Genomic DNA, 24,516 nt, shown 5'->3' on the forward strand with positions numbered 1-24,516 from the left:
TTTTCTTTATTTTTTTCTCTATTGTTGGTGTGAAAGAAATTGCCACTGCAGTGTTTCCCACTGCAGGTTTACAGCTTCAGGGGAGGGAGGGGTGGGGACCTCGACGACACCGACAATGACACAGACACCAAAAGCATTACTACTTCTGTAAATAACATCATTTTGTGACTCCATCTGTGCTCCTATAAATAACAGAATAAATAACAATAACTTTAAATTTAACCAAATTGACCCGTCAGACCACATAAAAAGAAACAAATTGCAATCATTTAGAGCAATGAAAATAAAGTTCTATCTGTGCAAAACATAAGTTATATGTACTCACTACTAAATAGCTCATTTTGGAAAATTAAAAGCAAATTGCAAAACAAAACAGAATGCGACTGCAGATATGTGAGCATCAGGTTGTATCAGTGTTAGTGGCTGCAGTGAGCTGCTTTCCTCGACACATATTTTATAAACGCGGTTGTAGACTTGATATGGACGCTCTCAGTTCACTCTCCTTGTTGAGATGAGATAACTTTCCGGTTTTGAGAGACGGAACAGCAGAAAAGACGTCCTCACAGAGACTTTGTGGAGACTTTGCGGAGATTGGCTTTTGGCAAAACGCCAAAAATCGCCAAGTTGCGCATGCACAGTGTAACCTGTTAACTGTGAACATTTACCCGAAAGTACAGGCATTTCTCAATGTATTTATTAATGACTTAGTTTTATGTCCGTGTACTTTGTAATGTGTGAAGCCAGCAGCTCATTGTTGGAACAAGACACGAGCACTTTGGCTCGTTTCACTTGGAGCAGGAGAGCTGCTCCGGGTTCAGAGAGCTGCTCCGGTGCTCCTTGCAGGAAGGCTACTGTTGCCTCTTCTACCTGGGAGCGTTTAAATCGCAGATATAGTTGTCTGCTTATCACGCGACATATTTTTCTCCGCTCTCTGCCGGCTTCTGGGTGCTTAGCGCGCACTTGTGTGCACGCACGTGTCTCAGCGCAACGGGACGGATCAACGCAGTGCGCGATACAGAGAGCAGCAGCGAGAGAAGTGTTTACGCGCGACCACGTAGAGACAGAAATGTCAAGTTGTCGTGTAGATCCCGTCAATAAAATATGGCCAATTAGTTTGTTTAATAACTGAACAAGGTGTAGACCTGTTCTATAGGAAAGAGAACCTTAAATGACGTATTGTGATCTGGCGATATAGAGAAAATTACACGGGGTCGGGGGGGTTATTTCACGTAGGCGCCCCGCCCTCCTAATATAATGGTAGGGGAAACACTGCACTGTGTTTTTTTTCCCAACACGCTTTACAGTTAGTGATGGCAGTTGACATGTCGTGGCTGTCCGGCAAATCTGATCTCAGCACATTTGTGGAACCGACCAAAAGGTTCTGTAGCTTGATTACTATCAGCTGTTTAAAGAATACACACAGCCTGTCAAACTAAAGATCTGATTTGTTGAATTCCATGACAATCAACCACAACGTCCACTCTCAGTGTACTTATACCTGCAAAGGCTTGCTTAAACTGCTTTGCAGACAGAGACACAGGAGAGAAAAATCAGATTAAATTAAAGCCTGCTGCTCTGAAAAGCAGTGCTGCAGACTCAAGGCTGAAGGCAGAGCAACAGAGGCAGACAATGAGAAAATAAGCTAGTAGCTATAACTTTGTGATTCTGTTTAGGCCAGCAGTAAAGGCTTAGAAGGCCCTGACGGCCCACCTCTGGCCATAAACTTATGTTCACTGATGAAATAAATTAAGTGAAAAGTAGGGTCCTTTTCTCTTCGACTTCTCTACAATCTGAATTCTTTATGCAACCAGAGGGAGTTTCTGAACAGTCTGACAGACAGCAGTAACGGAAAAAAAAGTGTGGCTTTCTTATATTTCTGCTCTCAGGATTGTTTCTCTCCCTCTGGTTTGGAGTGCGCTGTGACTGTAAGTTCACCCTACTGTTTCTCTGTGCGCTTGTGTCTACAATTGAAGTACATTAAACACACAATTGTTTAACCCCCAGCCCCCTTCTTCTCCTTCTCTCAGATCTTCTTTCAATAATGTTATTTGTGTTTTTTTTCTTGATCTCTTATTTATTTCTCCTTTACCCTTAATTTTCCCTTTATCTCATGCCCATTCGGTTACCTACTAATCTCTCTCTGTCTATCCCTCTCTCTCTCTCCCTCTCTCTCTCTCTCTCTCTCTCTCTCTCTCTCTCTCTCTCTCTCTCTCTCTCTTCTCTCTCTCTCGCTCTCTCTCTCTGTCTCTCTCTCTCTCTCTCTCCCTCTCTCTGTGTGTCTGTCTGTCTCTCTCTCTCTCTTTCCTCTCTCTCTCTCTCTCTCTCTCTCTCTCTCTCTCTCTCTCTCTCTCTCTCTCAGCGTGCTAGGACAGTCAGTCAGCAGTAGTAATGGAGAAAGCATAGAGTTCCCAGCAGAGTGACTCACTGTTCGAGCGAACAGGGTTCATGTGTGTGGGTGGGTTTGGGTGGTAGGGGGGACGGGTTTCCTATGTTGTGTAGTCTGTGTGTGTGTGTGTGTGTGCACACTCAAACATGTTTGTTATTTGGGTGTATACATTTCCCATGCTTCCTTCCCGCTGAACACATGGTGAAAGCTCTTTAGCCATCAAAGGTCATCCATCGGTGAAAGTCCAACATACATAAACTCCCACAAGCGAGCTCATTTCCAATATGGTGCCATGAAGTGAAAGTCTTTGGCTTCACTACCACACTTTAGTGCTACTTATTGTTATTGTTTACAATTAGTCAGGCTACTCAAAAATGGTCCAATTTGTAATACTATGTATGATCAAGGACAGTTTTTTATTAAAAATCCAATAATTAAAATACAAAAATGTGTACATTTGGTCTGCTTTGCATCTGAATACGCTTTGTCTCTTTGTGATGACACAGTGTCAACCCGGACGGGTGTTAATCCTCCTGAAGACGACCCTGTCGGTCAGGCCTCCGTGCACATTCGCACACGTGTTTTTATCAGCGTTGCATAAAAGCAGCAATCTCCAACTATCTGCTTCATGTCTTTATAATTGCTTCCAGCAGTAGCACGGCGCCAGTCAACACACACGGACGTGCATTTTGCACGTGCAGACACGCACACACATGTTTATACACATTAAGAGCACATCAGAGGAGGAGTGTGGCAAATCAGAACTGGGCAGAGTTTTGTTGGCAGGCCCAGCTGGCTTATTGACTTGGACAGAGTTTGAAACGGCTATCATCAGCAGCGTGTGTGTGTGTGTGTGTACATGCATTTGATATACTTTTTTTGTCTGCCCACAAGCTTTGTAAACTGACACATGGCTTATCTGTCTTTCTATTGTGGTCACAATCGAGCTATTTGTTTGCTTGCCACAGAAAGCGAGTGCAGTTGCAACAAAATGTATTTTTAAAATGTTATATATGTATATATATATTTCAGATGACGGGTTGGTTGTGCGGGGGAGTCATTGAGCCAAAAATGTGTGTAGCGCCTGTAGCCGTGTCCGTTTCTGTGAAAGGCCTTGCTGGATAACGCAGAGCAGATGTGGGTGGGTAGGTGGGTGTATGTTTAAAGAGCCAGCCATTGGCTCACACAGAACAGATGTTTGTTGGGCCACCATCATCACCCTCTTCTTCTTCCTATTCCTCCTCTCCCTCTGGCTACCAGAAGATCCACACTGTTCTGCTTCACTTCAGACACTAAACCAAACATGGCGTACAGTGGCCCCTGACACGAGAGCGAGTGTTTGGGACCACGTGATTGGTCACAGCCAGGCGCATTGACAGACGTTTAGATCAGTATGCAGATGGCTGGGGAGTCTTAACTTAGACACTATCGCTTTGGAATTTTCCAAACCAAAGTAATAAAGTTCTGCGGTTTCGCCGTAATATTCTGGTACTGCCAGCTGACTCCGGTTGAACGTGGTCCAAACAGTTGAGCGCAGTTTAACACAGCCATGTTCCAGTTGATTTTGTTTGTTTGAGAACCAGAACGTTTGCTTTCTGTTGCTGTTAACGGTCGTATACTGAATTAACCCTTTTTTGTTGCTTCTGTCACATTTTAGTCTCTGTAGAAGCAGGCTGAACTAAAAGATGCCTCCTCCCTAAAAAAAAACGATGCCAAGTTTAATTTCTTTGATTATTTTTCTAAAAATGATAAAAGTCTATACATACAACATTACTGCAAGTAATGTTGTATGTCCACAAGTGTTCCCGATGCTGGGGTAAAAATAGAGGCTCTACGTTTGTTTTAAATATATGTACATATATTGAACTATTCACATTTGTACAGCATCTTACATCCTCCTCAGTGCTCTGTGTTCAGCAGCCTGCAGTTCAGTCCAGGTTTTATGGAAGTTTTGTCCCGTGACCGTGGATCTTAGTCAAGTCAATCATGGCTTCCTAGTAGTTCTGAGGAGCTCAGAATGTATTGTTGTTTTTTTTTACTGAATCTGGTGAAAGCAAACAGTTTATTTGTGACGAAACATATACAATCTAATGTTTTTGATGAAATATCACAATTTGAAGCTTCTTTTTCTGACACACAAGGGGTTTAAAAACTTTTTGAAAGATGAAAATCTGACAATAGGGACATTTTAATATATTATTTTTTCACATATGTTGGGTGCAATAAACACTGTTGTTTTTGCGAATGTTTAAAGAAAACATGTATTACAATTCCGGCGTCGGTTTTGGGGCTTTGGAGGGTCATCTGTACCCCAGTAAACTCCAACCCAAATGGATGTCATGCTAAAACAGGCTAGCGACGCTTACACACCTAAAAAGCAAGCTTGCCTACAGTTGTTTGCCCGATACTGTAGCCTCGGATAAAGATATACAAAATATTAATCTTGCGACCTGTCATTGACATCCATAACTCCAATAATTCTGAGACGCAAATAATGTTGCATTCGCGTGTTAGGTGTAAAAAATATCGAGGTGCACGTCATTCACCGCAGAGCCGTTCAAAGCAGCGTCTGGCTTTCAAACGTTGTGACGCACACCGAAGCGTGGCTTTCGCATAGCGCTGCACCACTGGAGAAAGACTTGCTGTCCAGGGAGCATCTGTTTGGCCACTCAGTTCTGCGGTGCTTCGGCTCTCTCGCAGGAACGATCGGTTGACAGCCGCGGAACTGGAACAAAATGTCTCGGCTCATAAGAGTGATTGTAAATGCAGACACGCCATTTTTTTTAAAGCTGTTTACCAAGCAAAAGAGAAGTTGGGACATGCCACATGGAGGGAAACATAATACAAAACATTCTCTTTAGATCACATGAATGACATCATCTCTAGAGAGCAAAACCTCTTTCTGCAATTCGTAAAACAAAAAGAAGACATATTTATTGACCTCATTACCTTGTGAACATGATGATCTGGACTGCTCACTATGCCTATTCTTACGGCCGAAAGCATCGTCAGATAATTCCAGGTGTCAATCTCGGGTTGTGAAAAGTAAAGTCAATGCTAATGTGAGTCAATGCTAAAAGTCAAATAGACCATAACGCAGAGTATGCTTTAGGGCGTGGCTACCTTGTGATTGACAGTTTGCTACCGGCGCTGTTTCCCTGTCACTCGCCCTTACTCCTGATACGGTCACTGCAAAAAGCTAACCTGGCGATGGCCAAACCGCAGAACACGAGGCTTCAGAACTGCCGTCCACAAACCAGACGGGTGGCCTTGCGGTGACCACGCCCACTTCTTACACGGCCCACGGCAAATTTACAGAGAAGATGAATACACCGCCGGATTTGGAAATCTCAGTATGCCGCAACGCCCCGAGGTTTAGTGCACTCAAATCCTGGCCCGTGGTTTGCATTAAGCTCACGGCGGTGGTTGCTACGGCGCCGCCTGTCAGCATCGAGCTCCCCGCCCTCAGCAGCTTGTGAGACAAACAGCCAACACCTGCTGCGTGCCGATTGTCTGTCAGTGGCTGTCAATCGAATGCAGCTCCCACTTGAACTCTTCCTTCTCCATCATCACGTCCAGTGTTTCTCAGTGAGGGGTAACTCGTCATCTCTATTTAATAAGTCACCAGATATACTAACATTTCCTGCAGAGGAAACAGGAACTACCGAGGAAATTTGTCGGCCGCGTGACCGACGGGCTCTGCCCGAGAACATTCAACATCAGTTAAACTTACTGGCCAATCAGTGGTTAAGACATATTTATATAGTTCTTAGGCCTGCTTATCTATTTTTTTGTTAACACATTTCAACACATTTCACGTGTTTAAAATAAAAACTTTATAGAAGGGTCATTTATAATTTTCAAACTAAACTGAGAGAACTTCATCTTTGAGAAGCTGTAATGACAAAATGCTTTTTTTTTCTAAACGAGTGAACCGATTAATCAGTTACTGAGACTGTTGATTCATTTCCCAACAGTTGACTGATTTTCATTCCTTCTAGCTTTGGGATCTTATTCATCAAACCACTTCATTAGAACCGCATGTGTACATACGCAGTAAATTACGCCAGCCATGGATATCATTGAGCAAGCCATAATTCAGTGGTTGAAAGTGTAAAATGGCAATATGACGTATCCTTTATACCCAAAACACATTTGAGTCAAAAGTTCTTACAAAATTGCTTTCTTTACTGGCGCTTGCCAGCTCCTTGGCAGAGTAATAAACCATTTGTGTTAATTATTATGGCCGATAAACAATGACACCAAATAACATGTCTTCAAATGTATGGATATGACTCATACGTGCCTAAATAATGATACACTACATGGTGTGTGTGCGTGTGTTTTTTCAGTTAAGGCTTTACGCATTTCAGCATTTGTTTACATGTGAAGTTGGCGTCAGTACAAACTTGGTGGGAGTGTGGTCTTCATTCAACTGAGTGTGTGTGTGCGCATGTGTAGTGTGTGTTTGCATGTGTGTGTGAATAGCTGGCATATGGTAGCCATCTTGCCCTGGCGGCCGAGCTGGAGCAAATTCCTGCGTTGAGAGCTAAAGCCAAGATGCTGCCGCTGCGCGCGCACACACACTCACACACTCTCAGTGAGTACAGGTTTGTGATACGCGTGCCAAAGACGCACACACAATTTTATTTGCACTTTTTGAAAGGACTAACAAGGTGATGGAACAATGTTTTCCGCAATGAGCCAGCGGTCTGATTGCCTCTCATGCGATGACTTCCTTGGAGTATTCACTCACCCTTTCTGTCCGTCTCCCCCACTCTCTGCTTCACACACGCATGCACAAACTAATGTTCACTCTGGCCTTGGTCTGTCGGTTGGCTGGGCGCTATCTTTGTGCACACATGGCAGCCATTACTCCATGTGTGTTTAGGCCTGGGCAAAAAGCTGGACGTAAGCCCAGCGGCTCGGCCAGCCGCTAGATCGCACCGGCAAGGTCCAGATTCTGTACATGGCCTCTTTCCCAGGATCCAGTGTAAACCGTGGCTTAAGGTATTACAGCCCGTCTGTCTTCCATTTATCAGGGTTTGAGCTGTTAGCGAAGTCCAACCTGATGTGTTCTTCCTAGCGCTGCTCCTGTGGCAGCAGTCAGTGTTGAGAAATGTGTCTCTATTCTGCAGTCCAACAAAACTTAAAGGTGAATTTATTTGAATTCAGTGCTGTTTCTCAGTCCAAGCTCGTAAACCTGTGTCTGTGCCGCTGCCCAGGTGTTTCCACCACTGCTCTGCCCTTCCCTGGTCTCACCCATTTGCCTCATGCTTATCACCCTTTTTCTTATCTTCCTCGGGAACACATGATCTCTTTTTTTTTAATCCACTTTGGCCACTTCCTTATTTTTGCTCGAGCACTGTCTACATCAGTTGATTTGGATTCCAGAGCCCGACTCAACCTTTCTTGACCGCTGCCCCACTGGCTGCTGGGAAAATGTTCCCCCTTCGACTTTAACTCTCATGCATTGCTTAACATGCATCTTGGACTAGCCGTTGTATCTTTCGCCTCACCACAGGCCTTGAACAAGCAAATGTAAGAATTTATCTATTTTTTAAAATTTGCTATAAGTAAATGTAGGACTTTGAGCAAATACATCAATAGAAATGTATGTACATTTTCCTGGATAAATGGAATTATGTGTGTTTTGGAAAAAAGTCAGATATGTGACCTTTTGTGTGTTTTTCATCTTTGCTCCATTTTCTCATCTGTTAACACCTTTTTTTCCCACACGAGATGATTAGCATGTGGCCCGGGCCGAGGCTGGAGAGTAACAAATCTCAATGAGGCGCAAAGAGGGAAAGAGACGGGCATTCAGAATTCAAATCACTCAACAAAAATAAATCATGAAAGGTGATGTGCAGCAGTCAAACGGATATTGCCGTTGAGTATCGCCAGGGAAACGGGATGTAAAAGAGATGGAAGGATAGAGAGAGGAAGAGTAGAGGCAGAAAGGCTTATCACACATTTATCGTATATTGTTTCTTTCTTTTTCTAATTCTGACTGCTTCAAGAAATTGAAAGCTCCCAATATCGCTGGCCTAACATAATCCCGTAATATTGGATGAATAAATAAAAGAAGGGAGGCAAAATTTGTCTATGATAATATTTTTGCCCGTAAATCAATATCCCCGAGTCTTCACCCTTCGCACATGTTCCGCACATCAGTCAGCGGCGTTTTTATCACCTGGAAAAGGTCAGATGCGACAGGGTGGGCTGTGGTTGCTGGGGCGACATGGGTAAACACCAGAGCCATTGTTGTGGTGTGTGTGCATGTGCGTGTGTGTGTGTCTGTGTGACTTGAGTCACTTTAGGTTGTAGCCGATCACTCAACGTGTCATCGTTTCCTCCTCATCATTACTTGTGACAGCACAGGTACACACTGTCACACACACACACACTGATGATCAACTTGTGCAGGCAATGGGTAAATTGGACCATCAGTCTTTGTTAATCTTTAATTGATGACATAAACTCTTATGCCCTGTCCTGATGAACAGGATATCCTGTTATAATTTGTTATGTCACCGGTGCGTTTGTGTGTGCGTGTGTGTGTTAATATTGACTTCAGAGATTTGTCTTAATTTGCCTGTATCTTCTGCACTTTCAACTCCACATTTCTTCCCATCTGTTTTACCATTGCATTGAAGCTGCCGTCTTTCTTCCCCTTCCCCGCCTCCCTCCCTCCATCCTCCCCCCCTTCACTCTTTCATTCCTTTTTTTTCTCTGTCTCTTCTCGCTCTCTTTGCTTCTTCTATTGTGAAGCGGACTGAATGTGCAGTGGCCTGCCACAGTGTGAGTGACTCATCGTGTGGGATTATGCTTCCACAGAGACGACTGGTTTACAAAAAAACTAAAAAGGAAAAAAAGAGGTCCTTTCAAATTGGATTACTCAGCGTGTGTACACCTCATTTTACTATGAAGTCCTGGTTTTATCATCAACTTTGGATTTGCTCATGGAAACACTAAAGCCCTCCTTCTTCTGCGTCGTCTTTTTCTTCTTATTTTTCTTTTTCTTGGTCCTTTCCCCCTTTTGGGTCAGCCGTCACTTGACTCTGCGTCAGGATAACCCCCCTTACCCTCCGCTCCGTTAATCACCCTTGACCTTGTTATTGCCGTTAACTCGGAAAAGGATTTTATTTTATTTTTTCCCACCCTGGAATCTCTGAATGTTCCGTTTCTGCAATTATTTTTAATTACTCGGGTTGCGGTTCCGTTCCAGGTTTTGCAAAAATCTAGTCTTTTCTTTCATACCCACGAAAACAACAAATTGTGTGCTCGGGTCCTCGCTTTTGTTTTATAGCGTCTCCATGCGCTACGGGCGCGTCCAGGTGACAGTATCCATGGCTACATTCCCCCTGTCTATTCTGGTTCTCACTTGAAGAGTTACAGTGGAAAGGTGACTGGGGGGGGGGGGGGGCAAGTGAGTCACAGAGGAGGCTCGCGATCACACACAGAGACACACACACACACACACACACACACACACACACACACTTAACTGAGGGAAGAAGAGTGTTGAAAGCTGAGAAGCTCAATCTGGTCCTTGACTATTGGTGGTTATAATGAACAACATGGCTATTTATCATTGAGCACTATTTCTCAGCGGCCGGTAGAGCTGAAGGAAGATAACAACCACTGTGCAGGTACCTTGGCACCTTAGGGGGCGTCACACACCGTGGACATGTTTACACTCGGCCAAAGTGCGGTTTTCTTTTTTCCACATTTAGCTACAGAGAGACCTCCTCCAGCTGCTGAGCAAAGTGGGTTTTGTGGTGAGATCAGGCTGTTACAGATCCCAGCGGTCGCGTGGCTTCCAAAAGGGGAGTTTATCTGTGGCCTACACGTTGGTGTTACCGAACTGTCCGTGGGTTTGTTTCTTTTTTGCATCAAAGAAAAAAAGAAAAGTTTGGCTTTCTTTTGAAATGTACACTCTGTTGAGAAAGCGGTTTGGATTCTTTTCATGTTAAATAGAACAGTGACCATATATGGTACTAGAATTATTAATTATATTTACAGGGATCTTGCACAGTGAAGATCTATGTTCCTTCAGCAGTCTTGGATATTTATTTACACAGCAAAGATTAAAGAAAACTCTTCAACTCTACTGATATACTGGTACAGTATGGGACATATAATGTACTGGTACAGTATGGGACATGCTACAGTGGTACAGTGTGGGACATATTATGTATGGTACAGTATGGGGTGTTACATTACATTTAGCTGACGTTTTTTTCCAAAGCAACTTTTGCATTTATACACCGTAGACACAGCAACTGGAAGCAATTAGGGGTTAAGCGTCTTGCTCAAGGACAAATCAACATGGACTAGCGGAGCCACCAATCCTCTGATTGAAAGATGGGCATGAGCCACACTCGCCCCTCTAAGATATACTGCTACAGTGTGGGAGATGTACTGGTTGGATTGACCTTTAACGTAGCCATCTGCCAAAAATAGCTTTAAAATGTTTTGGATGGAACGTGAGATTGTCTAATCGAGACACATTTAGAACAGACACAGTAAACAAACACAGCAGAACTATATGAAAAAACAATGTAAGAGCAGGGACATATTGCTTCAGTCTGAGAGGACAGATTATTCCTTTGCTCTCAGGGTACAGCATTGTTATTGTGTACACTGGACTTTGTGCTGTGCAGCATTAGCGATGCAAAGTTAAGTGAGTCCACACAGGACAAATGCAGGGAAGGTTATGAGGGGGAGGTAGCGATAAGAGAGAATTGATAGGTGAAAAAAAACATGCAAGCGAAATAAAGGTGCAGGGAGATTCAGGAAGGGGAAGAGGGTAAAATATGACATGAATATGTTTACTGAACATGGCATCACAGGCAAACACTGAGAGTGTAGGGAGGGGAACAAAAAACAAAGTGTGCGTCAAGGTCTAAAAAACAAAACAAAAAAGTAAGCAACTTTGACTGAAAGTGGTGAACGGCGAAGGGAAGCGTCCTTCGGGATTTACTGTCAGGCTGGACTTTATAGATATAAGTATTTAAATGACTATTCCCTTAACCCACAGAAGCCGCAGTGTTTCCCCTACCATTATATTAGGGGGGCGGGGCGCCTCCATGAAGAAACCCCCTGGCCCTTGTAATTTTCTCTATATCGCCAGATCACAAAATGTCATTTACGGTTCTCTTTCCTACAGAACAGGTCTACACCTTGTTCTGTTATTAAACAAACTAAACGGCCATATTTTATTGATGGGATGTACACGACAGCTTGTCATTTCTGTCTCTACGTGGTGGCGCGTAAACACTTCTCCTCTACTCTGCTCTCTGTATCAAGCACGGCGTTGCTCCGTCTCGACGCACAGAGACACACACAGGTGAGCGCTGAGCACCCAACAGCGTGCAGAGAGCGTAGAAAAATATGTTGCGTGAAAAGCAGACAACTATATCTTTTAAACGCTCTCAGGTTGAAGATGGCAACAGTAGCCTTCCTGCAAGGAGCACCATAGCAGCTTTCCTGCTCCAAGTGAAACGAGCCGACATGCTCGTGTCTCGTACCAACAATGAGCTTCACACATTACGAAGTACACGGCCATAAAACAAAGTAATTAATAAATAGATGGAAAAATGCCTGTACTTTCGGGTAAATGTTCACGGTACGCCATTAACAGATTACGCTGTGCATGCGCGACTGCGATTTTTGGCTTTTTGCCAAAAGCCAATCTCTCTGAAGTCTCTGTGAAGTCGTCTTTTTTGCTGTTCCGTTTTTTTCTTCATTTTTTTGGTCTGGTGGGGCAATCTGGTTTAATTATAAGCTATTGTAATTTTCTTTAATTTGTTATTTATAAAAGCACAGATGGAGTCACAAAATGATATTATTTACAGAAGAAGCAATGCTTTTGGTGTTTGTGTTGTTGTCGGTGTCATCGATGACGAACCCTCCACACGCCCACCTAAAGCTGTAAACCTAGGTGAAACACTGAAGCCCATCATCAAGTATTTATTCACATTTTTAGAGGAGGCATAAATAAAATAACCTCTTCTCTTTTATTCACTCCTACCCATAAAATGGGCACATTTCCCACATCAGTGAATGCAAAGTTCCAAGCAATGAGCCGTCATTTCATATGGACACTCGGGTATGTTGATGTGGTTTACAATTATTGGGATCGCCACCTGGAGGCCCACTTCGATGCCACCTCACAAGCCGACCTTGTGAGTGCTCAATAGTCAAAAGACAGCAAATGCTCCTAAAGCAGACATTTTCTCGTGTGCAGGAGGGAATAGCATCGTTGAAGGGTCCCGTGTCGATATGTATAATAATTGGACCACCGTACAGGCTGAGCTACAGGTACAGAATGTACAGAATGTAATGCGGCTTAAGAAAGCACAAGAGAGAGGCGGGTGCGTGTACCGGGGAGGAGGAATGTAAGCAAGGGAGACGGGGGTCCGTGAGATTTTGATTTTGCTGAGTGTGCCGTGTGAAAGCCACAGTGCCGCGGTGGCGAATGTAACACCCTCGTGCTACATCATAAGGCGCTGGTCAAAATAAAGGTGACTCCAGCTCCCCTTCAAAGCATTCAAGGTTTCAGGTGTGCAACCTCCAGTCTTAGGAGCACAGTTCTCTTCATCTTCATCTCGGCAGATGTGCCACTCAAAAGGATGATGGATTTTGGCGATCCTTGCCGATCCTTCTAGCAATGTGCTCTTAAATTGCTCAAAAGTGTTTTGGAAGCCCGCCCAATGCGATTTAGACGTGTGGTTAATAAACGGACCATGATTCTTTTTTAAAGTTGAAAGTTAGTGTCATCAAGTGGGATCAAACTTTTCAACCTTCTGCTAAGCCCAGAGTGAGAATTAATAGACAGCATAGCTGAGAAAATAAAGGTAGGGCATGAAAAAAAGAAGAAAAAGCGGTTTTCAATACATGGAAATATTTAGCGCAAACACAGGTAATTTTACAAAACTGTGTTGGCTCAAATGAGCTCTGTCCTGACTTTTAGAATACCTGTGTCTTTTTTAAAGATAAGATTAGATTCTTCTTTAAAAAAACAAGTAAAAAAAAAAATCCTGACATGGTGCTTACAAGAAAGCCAAGAACTGGAAAGTTACAGGTTTGATCTCACGGCCACATAAAGGAGGTTTTAAAATGCCTTGTAGCAAATCCGTAAGGATGTCAAATTATGCTAATGGCAGCCCTGACAACGCAGTTGCCAGGAGGAGACACCTTATTTCCATCCTTTGTTTCCGAAGCTTCCTTCACTATTCATGACATATTGTATTTCTAAAGGTCCAAGTTACATTCTCACCTCATTCATACTCCTGGCCAACTTTTCTCTGTAAGCTCTCCGTGACCACCAGAGATGATGCAAAGCCTCTCAGTGTCGTAAAGTGCTGCATGACTTCCTGTCGGTCTTTGGAATAAACTTCGTCTTGGTTTTCTTTCTTTTGCGCCGTATAGCACCGGACGACTCCGAGAAGTCTACAGAAAAGGTGTGTGTGTGTGTCGATATATATATATATATATATATATGTATGTATGTATGTATGTATGTATGTATGTATGTATGTATGTATGTATGTATGTATGTATGTATGTATGTATATATATATATATATATATATATATATATATATATATATATATATATATATATATATATATATATATATATACTACATGTATTATAATTATTTCTCGCTTTTAGCTTATGTTCTCATGTTCCAAGCTCCTGTCTCTGCTCCTGCTGCCTTGCTTTCTCTTTCTGTAGCCATTTTGACGCACGCTCCTTAACGCTCTTTGACCAATCACATCTCACCTCTGTCTTTCTCTATGTCTGTCTTCGCTCTGTCTTCTCTCTCTTCGCCGGTTAAACACGTTGACGGCTGCCGTGAGGACAAAAATACCCTGCACCACACACTCCGGTACTCTAGGTGTGGCGCTGTATGCACCTCGTCAAGGTGGTTGCGCTCCTTTAATTTGTAGAAGAAGAACGCAATCACAGCTGGCCAAGTGGCCAACACCATGGTATGTGTATATATATATATATATATATATATATATATATATATATATATATATATATATATATATATATATATATATATATATATATATATATACATATATATGTGTATATATATATATATATATATATATATATATATATATATATACATATATATGTGTATATATATATATATATATATATATATATATATATATATATATATATATATATATATATATATATATATATTAGGGCTGGGCAAAGTTGAAAAAAATTAACTGATTAATCGCATGATTTTTCTGCGATTAATCGCATTATGTGCCAAATTCAATAATGAAGTAAAAAACTTGTGTATTGCAGCTTTTATTTATAAGTTCATAAGTTTATAAATATTTTTTTCCTTTTTTTCTGAGCAGGTACTGTTCAGTAGTAAGGGTCCCTGTGAGGGACAAACACCTCCTTCATTGGTCCATGATCAGTCTGTTGCTTACCTTTTTAAAGATGTTAAAGACCAGCATTTGATTCACTTTATACAAAAGCAATCAGTGTTTTTCATGTTTTCAGTTCAGTTTTTTTTCCTCAGTGAGAAAAGTCCAGCCTGTGTTGTCATGAACAAGTGCACTAACGTCTGGTTGTATGAGGTGGAGATGTGAAGGACAGCTGACATGTATCAGCGGCGGCTTTGCGCATGCGCGATTAATGTTCAATCCGGGGACGTGGAGCTTGCAGTGCGAGCTGCCGGTGACCGCTTGTGAAGCTTTGAGAGGCAACTTGCTCACGCGGTGCTCGTTAAGGACAGAAACTTTCGCGTCTGGCTCAACTTGGCAAATAGTCCGGTAATGCTACGGAAGTGCAAGTGGGGACCTAAATTATCGCCTTCAAAATAAAAGCCCAAAAAACAACGACATTTTTTAAAATAAAAATGCAGTTAACACATGATCAAATAATTAACGCCGTTAATTGATTGAAAAGTTAACGCGATATTAACGCGTTAACTTGCCCAGCCTTAATATATATATATATAAATGTTGTCTGACTTTTTTTGATCTCCCTTTACCGTACAACTAGTGGCGGGGTGTGCATTTTCTACGTAGGCCTGCTGTCTGATATCATATACATAAATATGCGTATGACAGGATGCTGTTCGCATCGCCCTTATCATTTCAATACATGTAGTGTATTTGTAAAAAGGCCAGCAGAGAAGGCTTAGCAGGAGCTGAGCCACTGAATACAACTGAACTTTTTCCACTTCATACGTCCTATAACAATGATCTGTAACTTTGTCTTTATATTCACGTTTTTTAATTATTATATTTAGCGTGGTTTGTGTTTAGTGTATAGATGGTCATGACCCCAGCTGCAACAGCATCCTATTAGAACAGGAAGTGCATGTCACCAAGACGTAAAGAAACCATGTCCCTGGGCTTTATTCTCCCTCCGCCGCTGGGTGGGAGTGTTAATATGCGACTCCCAAGCACCAGAGATAAGATAAGTGTGTTTGTTTTGAGTCACTTTTGGCTCAGCAGCTCACAAACACATCCGCCATGTAGTTGTTGTTCAGACTTCATCACGTTCCCTATTCATTTATTCACAATATTCCTTCCCTTCAGTCCAAGTGAAAGTATATTTTGTGTTTTGTGTTTTTATTTTTTTCAGCGCTTATTAATGCAATACGGTCAGCCGAGAAGATGCAAAATGAGTTTACTTTTGATCATAATTCCTCCTCAGCGTTGTGGCGGTATAATGGCGTTTTGGTAGGTTAAGCTCTGTGGGAGAGGGAGGGAGAGGCAGACCAGGGAGAAGGAGAGAGAGCGCACATCTTGGTTGAGTTACATAGAAACAGTACTTGACGGGACCAAACCGCTCCATGAATCTTTCTTCCAGCACAACTGGAACTAAAACTTAACAAAGCCAGTGGAAACAAGATTTTTTTTTAATTTTTTTTTTTACATAATCTCCCTTCTGTTCTTTTGTGAGGAATGTGTTGATAGTTTTGAGACAGTTCCACTTGCGGGAGACAGAAGCGACCGCTCTTTGCATTTTCAGTCTTTGCATTTTCCGACTGTTCGTGACAGTTTGCACGAGTAAAGAAAAAAAGCACACGTGTGTGAATTTACAGCCCGCAACACGTTGTTACCGAACAGTTTTCACATGGGTATGTCGTTACAGCAGCTCTAGTGAGCAAATTGACCAAAGCAATTAAACATGTCTGGCTGTTTTCCCCAGACATTATTTTCCCTTTTTCTTGCACAAAATGGTCTCAGAATGATGATGATAATGCCGTTGCTGATGCTGTTCATGCTTACCGCCAAACCTTTTAGGATTGAAAATAACTCTCTTTCTCTTTCGCTCTCTCTCTGTCTTTCTAGATGCCAGGCCTTTTGTCCAGTCCTGTGTGTCTGACAGTCATCTGGTTTTTATCTTGGTCGCTTTGCACCGGTCAAGCTCAGATTCAGACTGATGAAGGTAAGTCGCGTCCCGAGGACATGTTTAAAACACACACGCACACACACACACACACATTTTGTTGAAGATCATGTACGGATTCCTTTGTGCACTATTTTGGGCGCTCTTGACTTACAGTATCTCCACTCAAAATGCTGGTGGGATATAAAGCTGCCACAGGAGAAAGGAGCGGGCAAATCCAAAGCAGAGTTGGAGAACTTTTCTCATATATTTTTTTTAAACACGTCATAGTTAATTTTTATGATTCTCTCTCTGTCCGAATTGGAATTCATGTGGCTCTGCAAACAATAATTCTATTGTTGAAGCGTTCTTTGTTTTTTTCTTCTTCTCCCTCCCCGCCTCACACAGCACTCAAGGAATCTGTCTGACATTAAGAAATGCTTCTTCCATCTTTGTTTCGGTCTCCCTCTCTCTATTGCTGTATCTCTTTCTAACCCCAGCCAAGTGAACCGCTCCAACAATAAGAGCATTCGCCCTTGGCCCTTCAGGTGAAACTGTCAAAGTTTTTCCCCTCCCATTAATTTCACCCTCCGGCGGCTTCCAGGGTCCTTTTTTTTATTGTTTGAAAAGTACTGAATTTCACCCAGCTTGCAATTTCTGTGTCCACTGTGCCATCTGATTTCAATGTCAGGAGAAACTTGGTGTGTGTGTGTGAGTGCATGTGGTTTTATGCATATGTGTGTGTCTGGGCCCTCTTGCCAGAGGGAGAATCAGATATGAGTGGAACGTTGCGGGCTGGGGGAATAATGTACTTCACTGCCAATAAAACATGAATACACACATTCAGACCAGCCAACTCTTTGCTCTGCACCAAGGCCCCAGGTAATGCATACTGTGTGTGTTTGTGTGTGCGTGTGCGTGTGCGTGTGCGTGTGCGGTGGTTAAAGGGAAAAAGAAAATCTGGAAAGGACTGACGAGAGCGGCATTGAATAAATTAAAAGGTACGGAGAAAAGAGACTAGAACGTTTTAATAATGTAGTTTAGTAGAAACTCGATTGAAGGAGAAATGCAGTTTTTAGGAACTTTGACCAGCCGTAGTTGCCTGGTTGTGTGGACACAGTTAAGGTCAGTTCAAAACACAAGAGTCAAAATTGGATTGTTAATTGTAAAATGTATCAGTTTCTCCTTAACAAACGACATACAGTAAATGATGACAACAGTTGGCAAAACCACCAACACCAACATTCTTGGCCTTTTCTCCGGTTAATTTGAGAGGAGCGGGCTCCGTCTCTTTGCTAATCACTAAAAGACCAACATCTTGGGTTTCTGTGCACGTGGTGATCGTGAACAGCTGGCTCGTTGTTGTTGTTGTTGAGTGTAAACGGTCAACTTTCAGTGTTCCACCTAGGTTTACAGCTTCAGGGGCGCGGTGGAGGGTCAACAATGACACAAACACCAAAAGCATTACTTTTTCTGTAAATAACATAATTTTGTGACGCCATCTGTGCTTTTATAAATAACAGAATATAGAACATTACAATAACTTTCAATAAACCAAATTGCCCGGTCAGACCACAAAAAAAGAAAAACATTTGCAATCACTTAAAACAATGAAAATAAAGTTCTATCTGTGCAAAAATAAATAATATGTACTTACTACTAAATAGCTCATTTTGGGAAACTAAAAGCTAATTGCAGAACAAAACAGAACGAGACTGCAGATATGTGAGCTTCAGGTTGTATTAGTATTACTGACTCAGTGAGCCGCTTTCCTCTACACATCTTTTTAAAAGGCGGTTGTAGTCTTGATACAGCCACTCTCAGTTCATGCTCCATGTTGAGATGAAACCTTTTTCCGGTTTTGAGAGACGGAACAGCAAAAAACACGACTTCACGGAGACTTTGCGGAGATTGGCTTTTGGCAAAACGCCATAAATTGGCGAGTCATGCATGCGCAGCGTAACCTGTTAATCGTCAACATTTACCTGAAAGTACAGGCATTTCTCCATGTATTTATTAATAACTTAGTTTGATGTCCATGTACTTTGTAATGTGTGAAGCCAGCAGCTCATTGTTGGAACAAGACACAAGCACTTTGGCTCGTTTCACTTGGAGCAGGAAAGCTTCTCCGGGTTCAGAGAGCTGCTCCGGTGCTCCTTGCAGGAAGGCTACTGTTGCCATCTTCTACCTAGGATACCTAGCGTTTAAAACACAGATATAGTTGTCTGCTTTTCACGCAACATATTATTTACACTCTCTGCCCGCTGCTCGGTGCTCAGCGCTGACCTGTGTGCACGCACGTGTCTCTGCGTATTGGTATGGAACAACGCTGTGCGCGATACAGAGAGCAGCGGAGAGGAGAGGTGTTTACACTCGACCACGTAGAGACAGAAATGACAAGCTGTAGTGTAGATCGCATCATTAAAATACGGTCGTTTAGTTTGTACAATAACTGAACAAAGTGGACCTGATCTATAGGAAAGAGAACCTTAAATGACGTATTGTGATCTGGCGATATAGAGGAATTACAGGAGGGGCGGGGAGTTTCTTCAGGGGGGGCGCCCCTTTTTTTTTTACCCAGCTGTCTCGTTTCCCCACAGCCACTAAAAACAACAGAGGAAGGCCAGAAGAGTTCTTTTCAGTGTAAAACCAAGCTTTGAAAAGACCCTCAGTAACTTCTGAGGATAGTCGGCCCCTGAAGAGCACACATGGTTATTGCAGCAGGGAAAAGTAACATCAATATATACCAAGAGAGCACATTGAACAATAACATCGCCATAAAGCCTCCAACCACCTGCTCCCCTCACTGATGCAGACAACAAAGAATCCAACTTCATGTTCTTGTTTGGGATTTTAAAATTTGAGCGGCATGTCAACTCATGCCGCTCAAATTTGTGACACAAACAGGGTTTTGTATCAAACATGAAACAACAAAAAAAGGAACCAAAATGCAATCCCGGGACAAACACTTTGTTACTGAGGGGCGGAGAGGCCAGCAGGGAGTGTGCATGCCTAAGTGATTGAGGTTGGGAATTAATGAAGGTGCGTGCGTGGCAGACTGGCAGTTTTTCCACTCCAGATCCACTGTAAATGCCAGATTTTCATAATATGGAGCCAAGCTAAACATGCACTCACATACTGAGATAAAGTATCAGCCAATTACTGCAGCCACCGCAAAATATTTGCTCAGGCATACACTGCACTTAGTATTGCTTCAAATCTGCTCCGCCTTCTGATTTCATTAGATGGCAAGTTTAGCCGCCGCTAAAACTTCTCTGTTATGATGGCAAGTGGTTGCTTTATTCAGAGGTGTGCTCCACACACCAAACTGTCCGTACATGGCCTGCCAGCTTCTCTTTTCTTTTTTCATTCCCTTTTCAGGTCACCGAAGGTTCGGGGAGTCCTCTTGTTCTTTGCTTTTTCCCGTTGTTCTCCGTTGAGTTAACACAAGTGTGATTTTGGAACCGCCGTGGTCTCAGGGCGAGGAAAGAAATCTCAGAGATGGGTTATCTCAAAACCGTCGCACACAAAGCTGAAGCTGTTTGCATGGATGGATAACACAAGAGGGGGGATTTTGTAGACAGTGAATCAATTTTCATGAACAAGAAAATTTAGACAGAGTGCAGAAAGCAGCTGAAATCTTTCCAGCTCAATGTATTCCGGGGCTTTTGTTTCTTAGCTTCTTATCAGCCCAAGTAACACTGTTTACATCACTGTGACTGGTCATGTGATATGTGTATTCAAAGGTTGCCGTGTGGATGTAGATCCTCTTGAAAACAATACATTTCATTTAGCTGACGCTTTTATCCAAAGTGACTTACAATAAGTGCATTCAACCATGAGTGCAAACTCAGAACAACACAAATCAAGAAAGTACAATTTATTAAAAAAGCTAATTACAAAGTGTTATCAGTTAGTGCCATTAAAGTGATACTAAAGTGCTGCTTAGTATAGTCAGAAAAAATGTGTTTTTAGTTTGCGGCGGAAGATGTAGAGACTTCTGCTGTCCTGATGTCAATGTGGAGCTCATTTCCACCATTGAGGAGCCAGGACAGCAAACAGTCTTGACTGTGTTGAGTGTTTAGCTTGCAGTGACGGAGCTACAGCGACAAAGTGCTTCAACCGATGATGAAACAACGTATTAGGGTGGATGTGGTCTAAGTGTCTTGTCATTGCTCGTTTCACACCGACGCAGTTGTCATTTTCTCGCCACTTTGTGTGGCAATTTGTGCTCTTGCGTGCGCCCATTGGCCCATTAGCCTAAAATAGGGGCGTGGTCGGCAGAAAGAGATTGACCAGTATTTTCTTGCTATTTTAAAGGACTCATTATTCCGATAATAAGATATGCCGACATAGGCAGGTGGACTGTATTTACTCTAAAGGGAGCTGCTGACGGGACAGAGGATCTGGAAACGTCAAGGTCGAGGCAAAGGTCTGCTACACTTTCACTTGGCACACAAGCAGATACGTTGGCCCTCACTGTCCCCGGGTTACAAGCCATTTAACTGGCAAACCTGGAGTCAGATACACCCTAAACGCATATAGCGCCATGGACTTTAGACCATGGAGAGATATGCTCTTTAAATAGGGCCCTTTAGCTGTATCGTGTTCTTGATATCTTCCTAACATGCTGCACTGCTTCTTATTACTTTATACTAAGATGTCAAAGTGTATTTGCTAATAAGAGAAATTCTTTTAAATTGTGACAAATCATCTTGAGCAGCTTTATGCGGCGTGCCACAGTGTCCCCGGCCCGGCGTCTGCAGGATCCCAAACCTTGTACGGTCATGTTATTGTGATGCCGTTGACTAAACTGTAAGCGGCGGCGCCTGAATCACCCTGATACAGGCAATGCGGACATGTGGTATTTCTGCATGGTGTTTGTTTTAATGTTTGATGTGATGTGTTTGCAGTGTCAGGCGTGCAGTACGGGCACATACAGTCCAACGTGACACTGGCCTGCGGGAAGTCACAAATCAGGTGAGGAAAGAAAAGTGTTTCCTGTGTACATTGAAGTTGTGTTTCTTTGTCTTTTCGTAATAATGAGATAGATAGAGGAGAAAATTAATTTTGTATACCCATGTGTCAGCCTTCTAGCTGTATTCACTACAAGCAAATAAACAGAAAAAGTCCCATTTTGATGGTCTATTAGTCAACGTTTTGTTATTGAGGCAACTTAAGATAACTTGTCATTTAACCTTTGGGGGGGAAACGGCTGAACTATCTGATTTGAGAGCGAGAGGTTACAGTGTATTCAATTAATTTAAATAAAAGAATAAATAAGATGTTACACGGTGAATTGCATTATTGTCAGCAAATTTCCCAAAAAGACAAACCCGTCTATTGACCCGTGTCACAGTTTCTGCCTGTGAAACAAAAAGATCATCAGTCTTATGTTTGTGTGCGATTGACCTTCATTGTTATTCAAAATGCAGTATTGCAATGCGGATGTAGGTACTTCATACCGAGGATAATCCCCGTTTTAAAGCAGCAATTTCCAAACATTTTTTTTCTGGGGACGCATAAAGAAAAGTACAAGATAATAAATTTCAAAACCATCTTGACCCATTTCACGATAAGCCTCATCGTGATTTTTAATCGTGATTCTGATCATCTTCACTGTCATTCATGCGCCACTTTTTATGCTCTTGAACAGTTGAACCAGCTATTTTAGAAGGGGATATACTTTTTGATAAATACCAACTTTATTTATTTAAATGTGTTTTATATATTTCAATAAAATACATTTATATATGTGTTTTATATAAAAACACATATATACTTATGTTAATAACTTATTTATCAATGCATTTCTCATATTCTTTTCTCATCAATACTTGATTCAAGGTAGACTATAAATAAATAAAAATAACACAAACATCCAGGCTCCCTCATGTGGCTCAAAGGCTAACTGCAGATATGTGTTGAATCAAAGAGTATGGAACAAATTTGATTATTATAATAATATGTATTAATATAATGAAAATCTCATATGAACTACATGGGCTGGGAGGTCTCAGCTTTGTGACGGACTGCTTTACAGAGCTTAGTCCTTGCTCAGGAATAACAATTAAACCTGTTCGTGTCCCTGGCCAGAGTGCCCGTGGCGTGGCATCTCAACCACAGCTCGGCGCTGCCACGGCACAGAGTGACCCCCGATGGCGCCCTGGTCCTGCTGCACGCCGACCACTCTGCGCAGGGCAACTACAGCTGCCACGACGACCGGGGGCTCCTCCTCCACTCCGTCCGACTCAGACTGGGCCGTAAGTGTCGCCGTGTTGCGCGCCGTCTGACTTTGGGAGTCACAAAGTACAGCTCTGCCATACTTTTAGTCTCTCGCCATGGGGCTGCAGCCTTTTTATAAAAGTCCCTGGTGTTTTAGGCAGCGTCCCAGTCTCTCACAGTTGAGTTCAGTCTTTGGATAATTCAAGATGAAAGCATAATGTAATGTTTCTCATGCTCCCACATTCTGGTCTCTCTTTAGTTTGCATTAGCATATTCTCCTCCCAGCACCTCAGACATTCTCCATAACTCGCACTGTAAACCAATTGATTTAAATCTGCTTTTGACCTATGATACTATTTTTCTTTTTTCTTCTTCTCACTTTTTCCCTCTTTCTTGTTGTATTGCTGCTTATATTATTTGTCTTTACAATGTAAAGTGCCTTAAGTACCTTTTTAAAGAGCTATATAAATAACATGTATGAATATTATGATTATATTTCTCTGCTTCCCCTAATGAATGAGTTCCTTCTCTCAACATTGATTCATGGCGGCTCTCTGGCTCCCCCGACAAGGCCCTCTGATCAGAATAGAACAGCACCACTGGTCCTTAGGGAGGTCTTATCGGCCGTCACATAGACAAAAGCCCTCCGCTTCCTGTTACTGTCTCGAGCAGGAAGTGGCTCCCTTAAGTGGGCTTCCTTTTTATAGGAATGGGGAGAGGGGGGTTCCACAGAACTGGCCAACCCGTAAATATTTGTGGTTCACGACAGGGACACCAGAGCACAGAGCTGTTCAGTTCAGACCTGAGGACAAGAGAGAGAAACATTTCAAATATTACATTTAATAGGGACCTCGATAATAAAATAAATTATAAAAAAAACATATACTCCTTTTCCCTCCTGACGATGAACTGTCTGACTCCCGTCTCACAGGCCCCCCTGGGCTGCTGAAAGTTTCCTGTCAAGTGCCCAACCACACGCATGTCCGTTGCTCCTGGACGGAATTAGTAAAAACCTTCCTGCCAGCCAAGTACAACGCCACCTTCAGGTAAGAGCGAGTTGCTGCATTGTCCAAACATAGACGCGCAAGGTCACATTCACAGCGGGCAGCAGTAAGGAAACCAAACAGCGCACATGCCACAGATGTGACATTTTGAATGAAGTGCAAGAGCAACATTTTTCACGATGACACATCAGTGCTTCTCCGTGTCTCTCAGCACTTGTTGTTTTTGTTTCTTTTAAAAAGGGGGACTGGTCTGGAGTGGAGGCCATGCGTCCTGGATTTGGCCCACAAGCACTGCGACGTAGATCATCCTGCCTTCTGGCAGACCATACACACCCTGAGAATCACAGAGAGCAACGGCCTGGGGTCCGAGACGACGTCTGTCCGCTTCAGGTTACACGAGCTCTGTAAGCTCACATTAAAACACACACACAAACACATCAAAAGGAGTGATTTACAAATTTTACAGATGTCTATGAAGCAATTAAGTGGTTTATCAGTCTTTGAGGCAT

The 24,516-nt window shown here is 42.6% G+C and overlaps 1 protein-coding gene across 3 annotated transcripts in view; it reads left to right on the forward strand.

The window, feature by feature from the left end:
* il11ra (interleukin 11 receptor subunit alpha) overlaps positions 1-24,516 on the forward strand; it is a 43,872-nt gene that overhangs the window by 10,920 nt on the left and 8,436 nt on the right. For all 3 annotated transcript variants that reach the window (XM_068574763.1, XM_068574762.1, XM_068574764.1), the window contains exons 2-6: positions 16,742-16,838; positions 21,692-21,758; positions 22,875-23,041; positions 23,935-24,049; positions 24,248-24,411. In XM_068574763.1, coding sequence (XP_068430864.1) covers positions 16,742-16,838; positions 21,692-21,758; positions 22,875-23,041; positions 23,935-24,049; positions 24,248-24,411 — 610 coding nt within the window. The remainder of the gene's footprint in view (positions 1-16,741; positions 16,839-21,691; positions 21,759-22,874; positions 23,042-23,934; positions 24,050-24,247; positions 24,412-24,516) is intronic.

Source organism: Clinocottus analis, unplaced genomic scaffold (genome assembly GCF_023055335.1).
Source record: "Clinocottus analis isolate CAN_PGR_092001 unplaced genomic scaffold, fCliAna1.0.p SCAF_13, whole genome shotgun sequence".
NCBI classification, from domain to species: Eukaryota; Metazoa; Chordata; class Actinopteri; order Perciformes; family Cottidae; genus Clinocottus; species Clinocottus analis.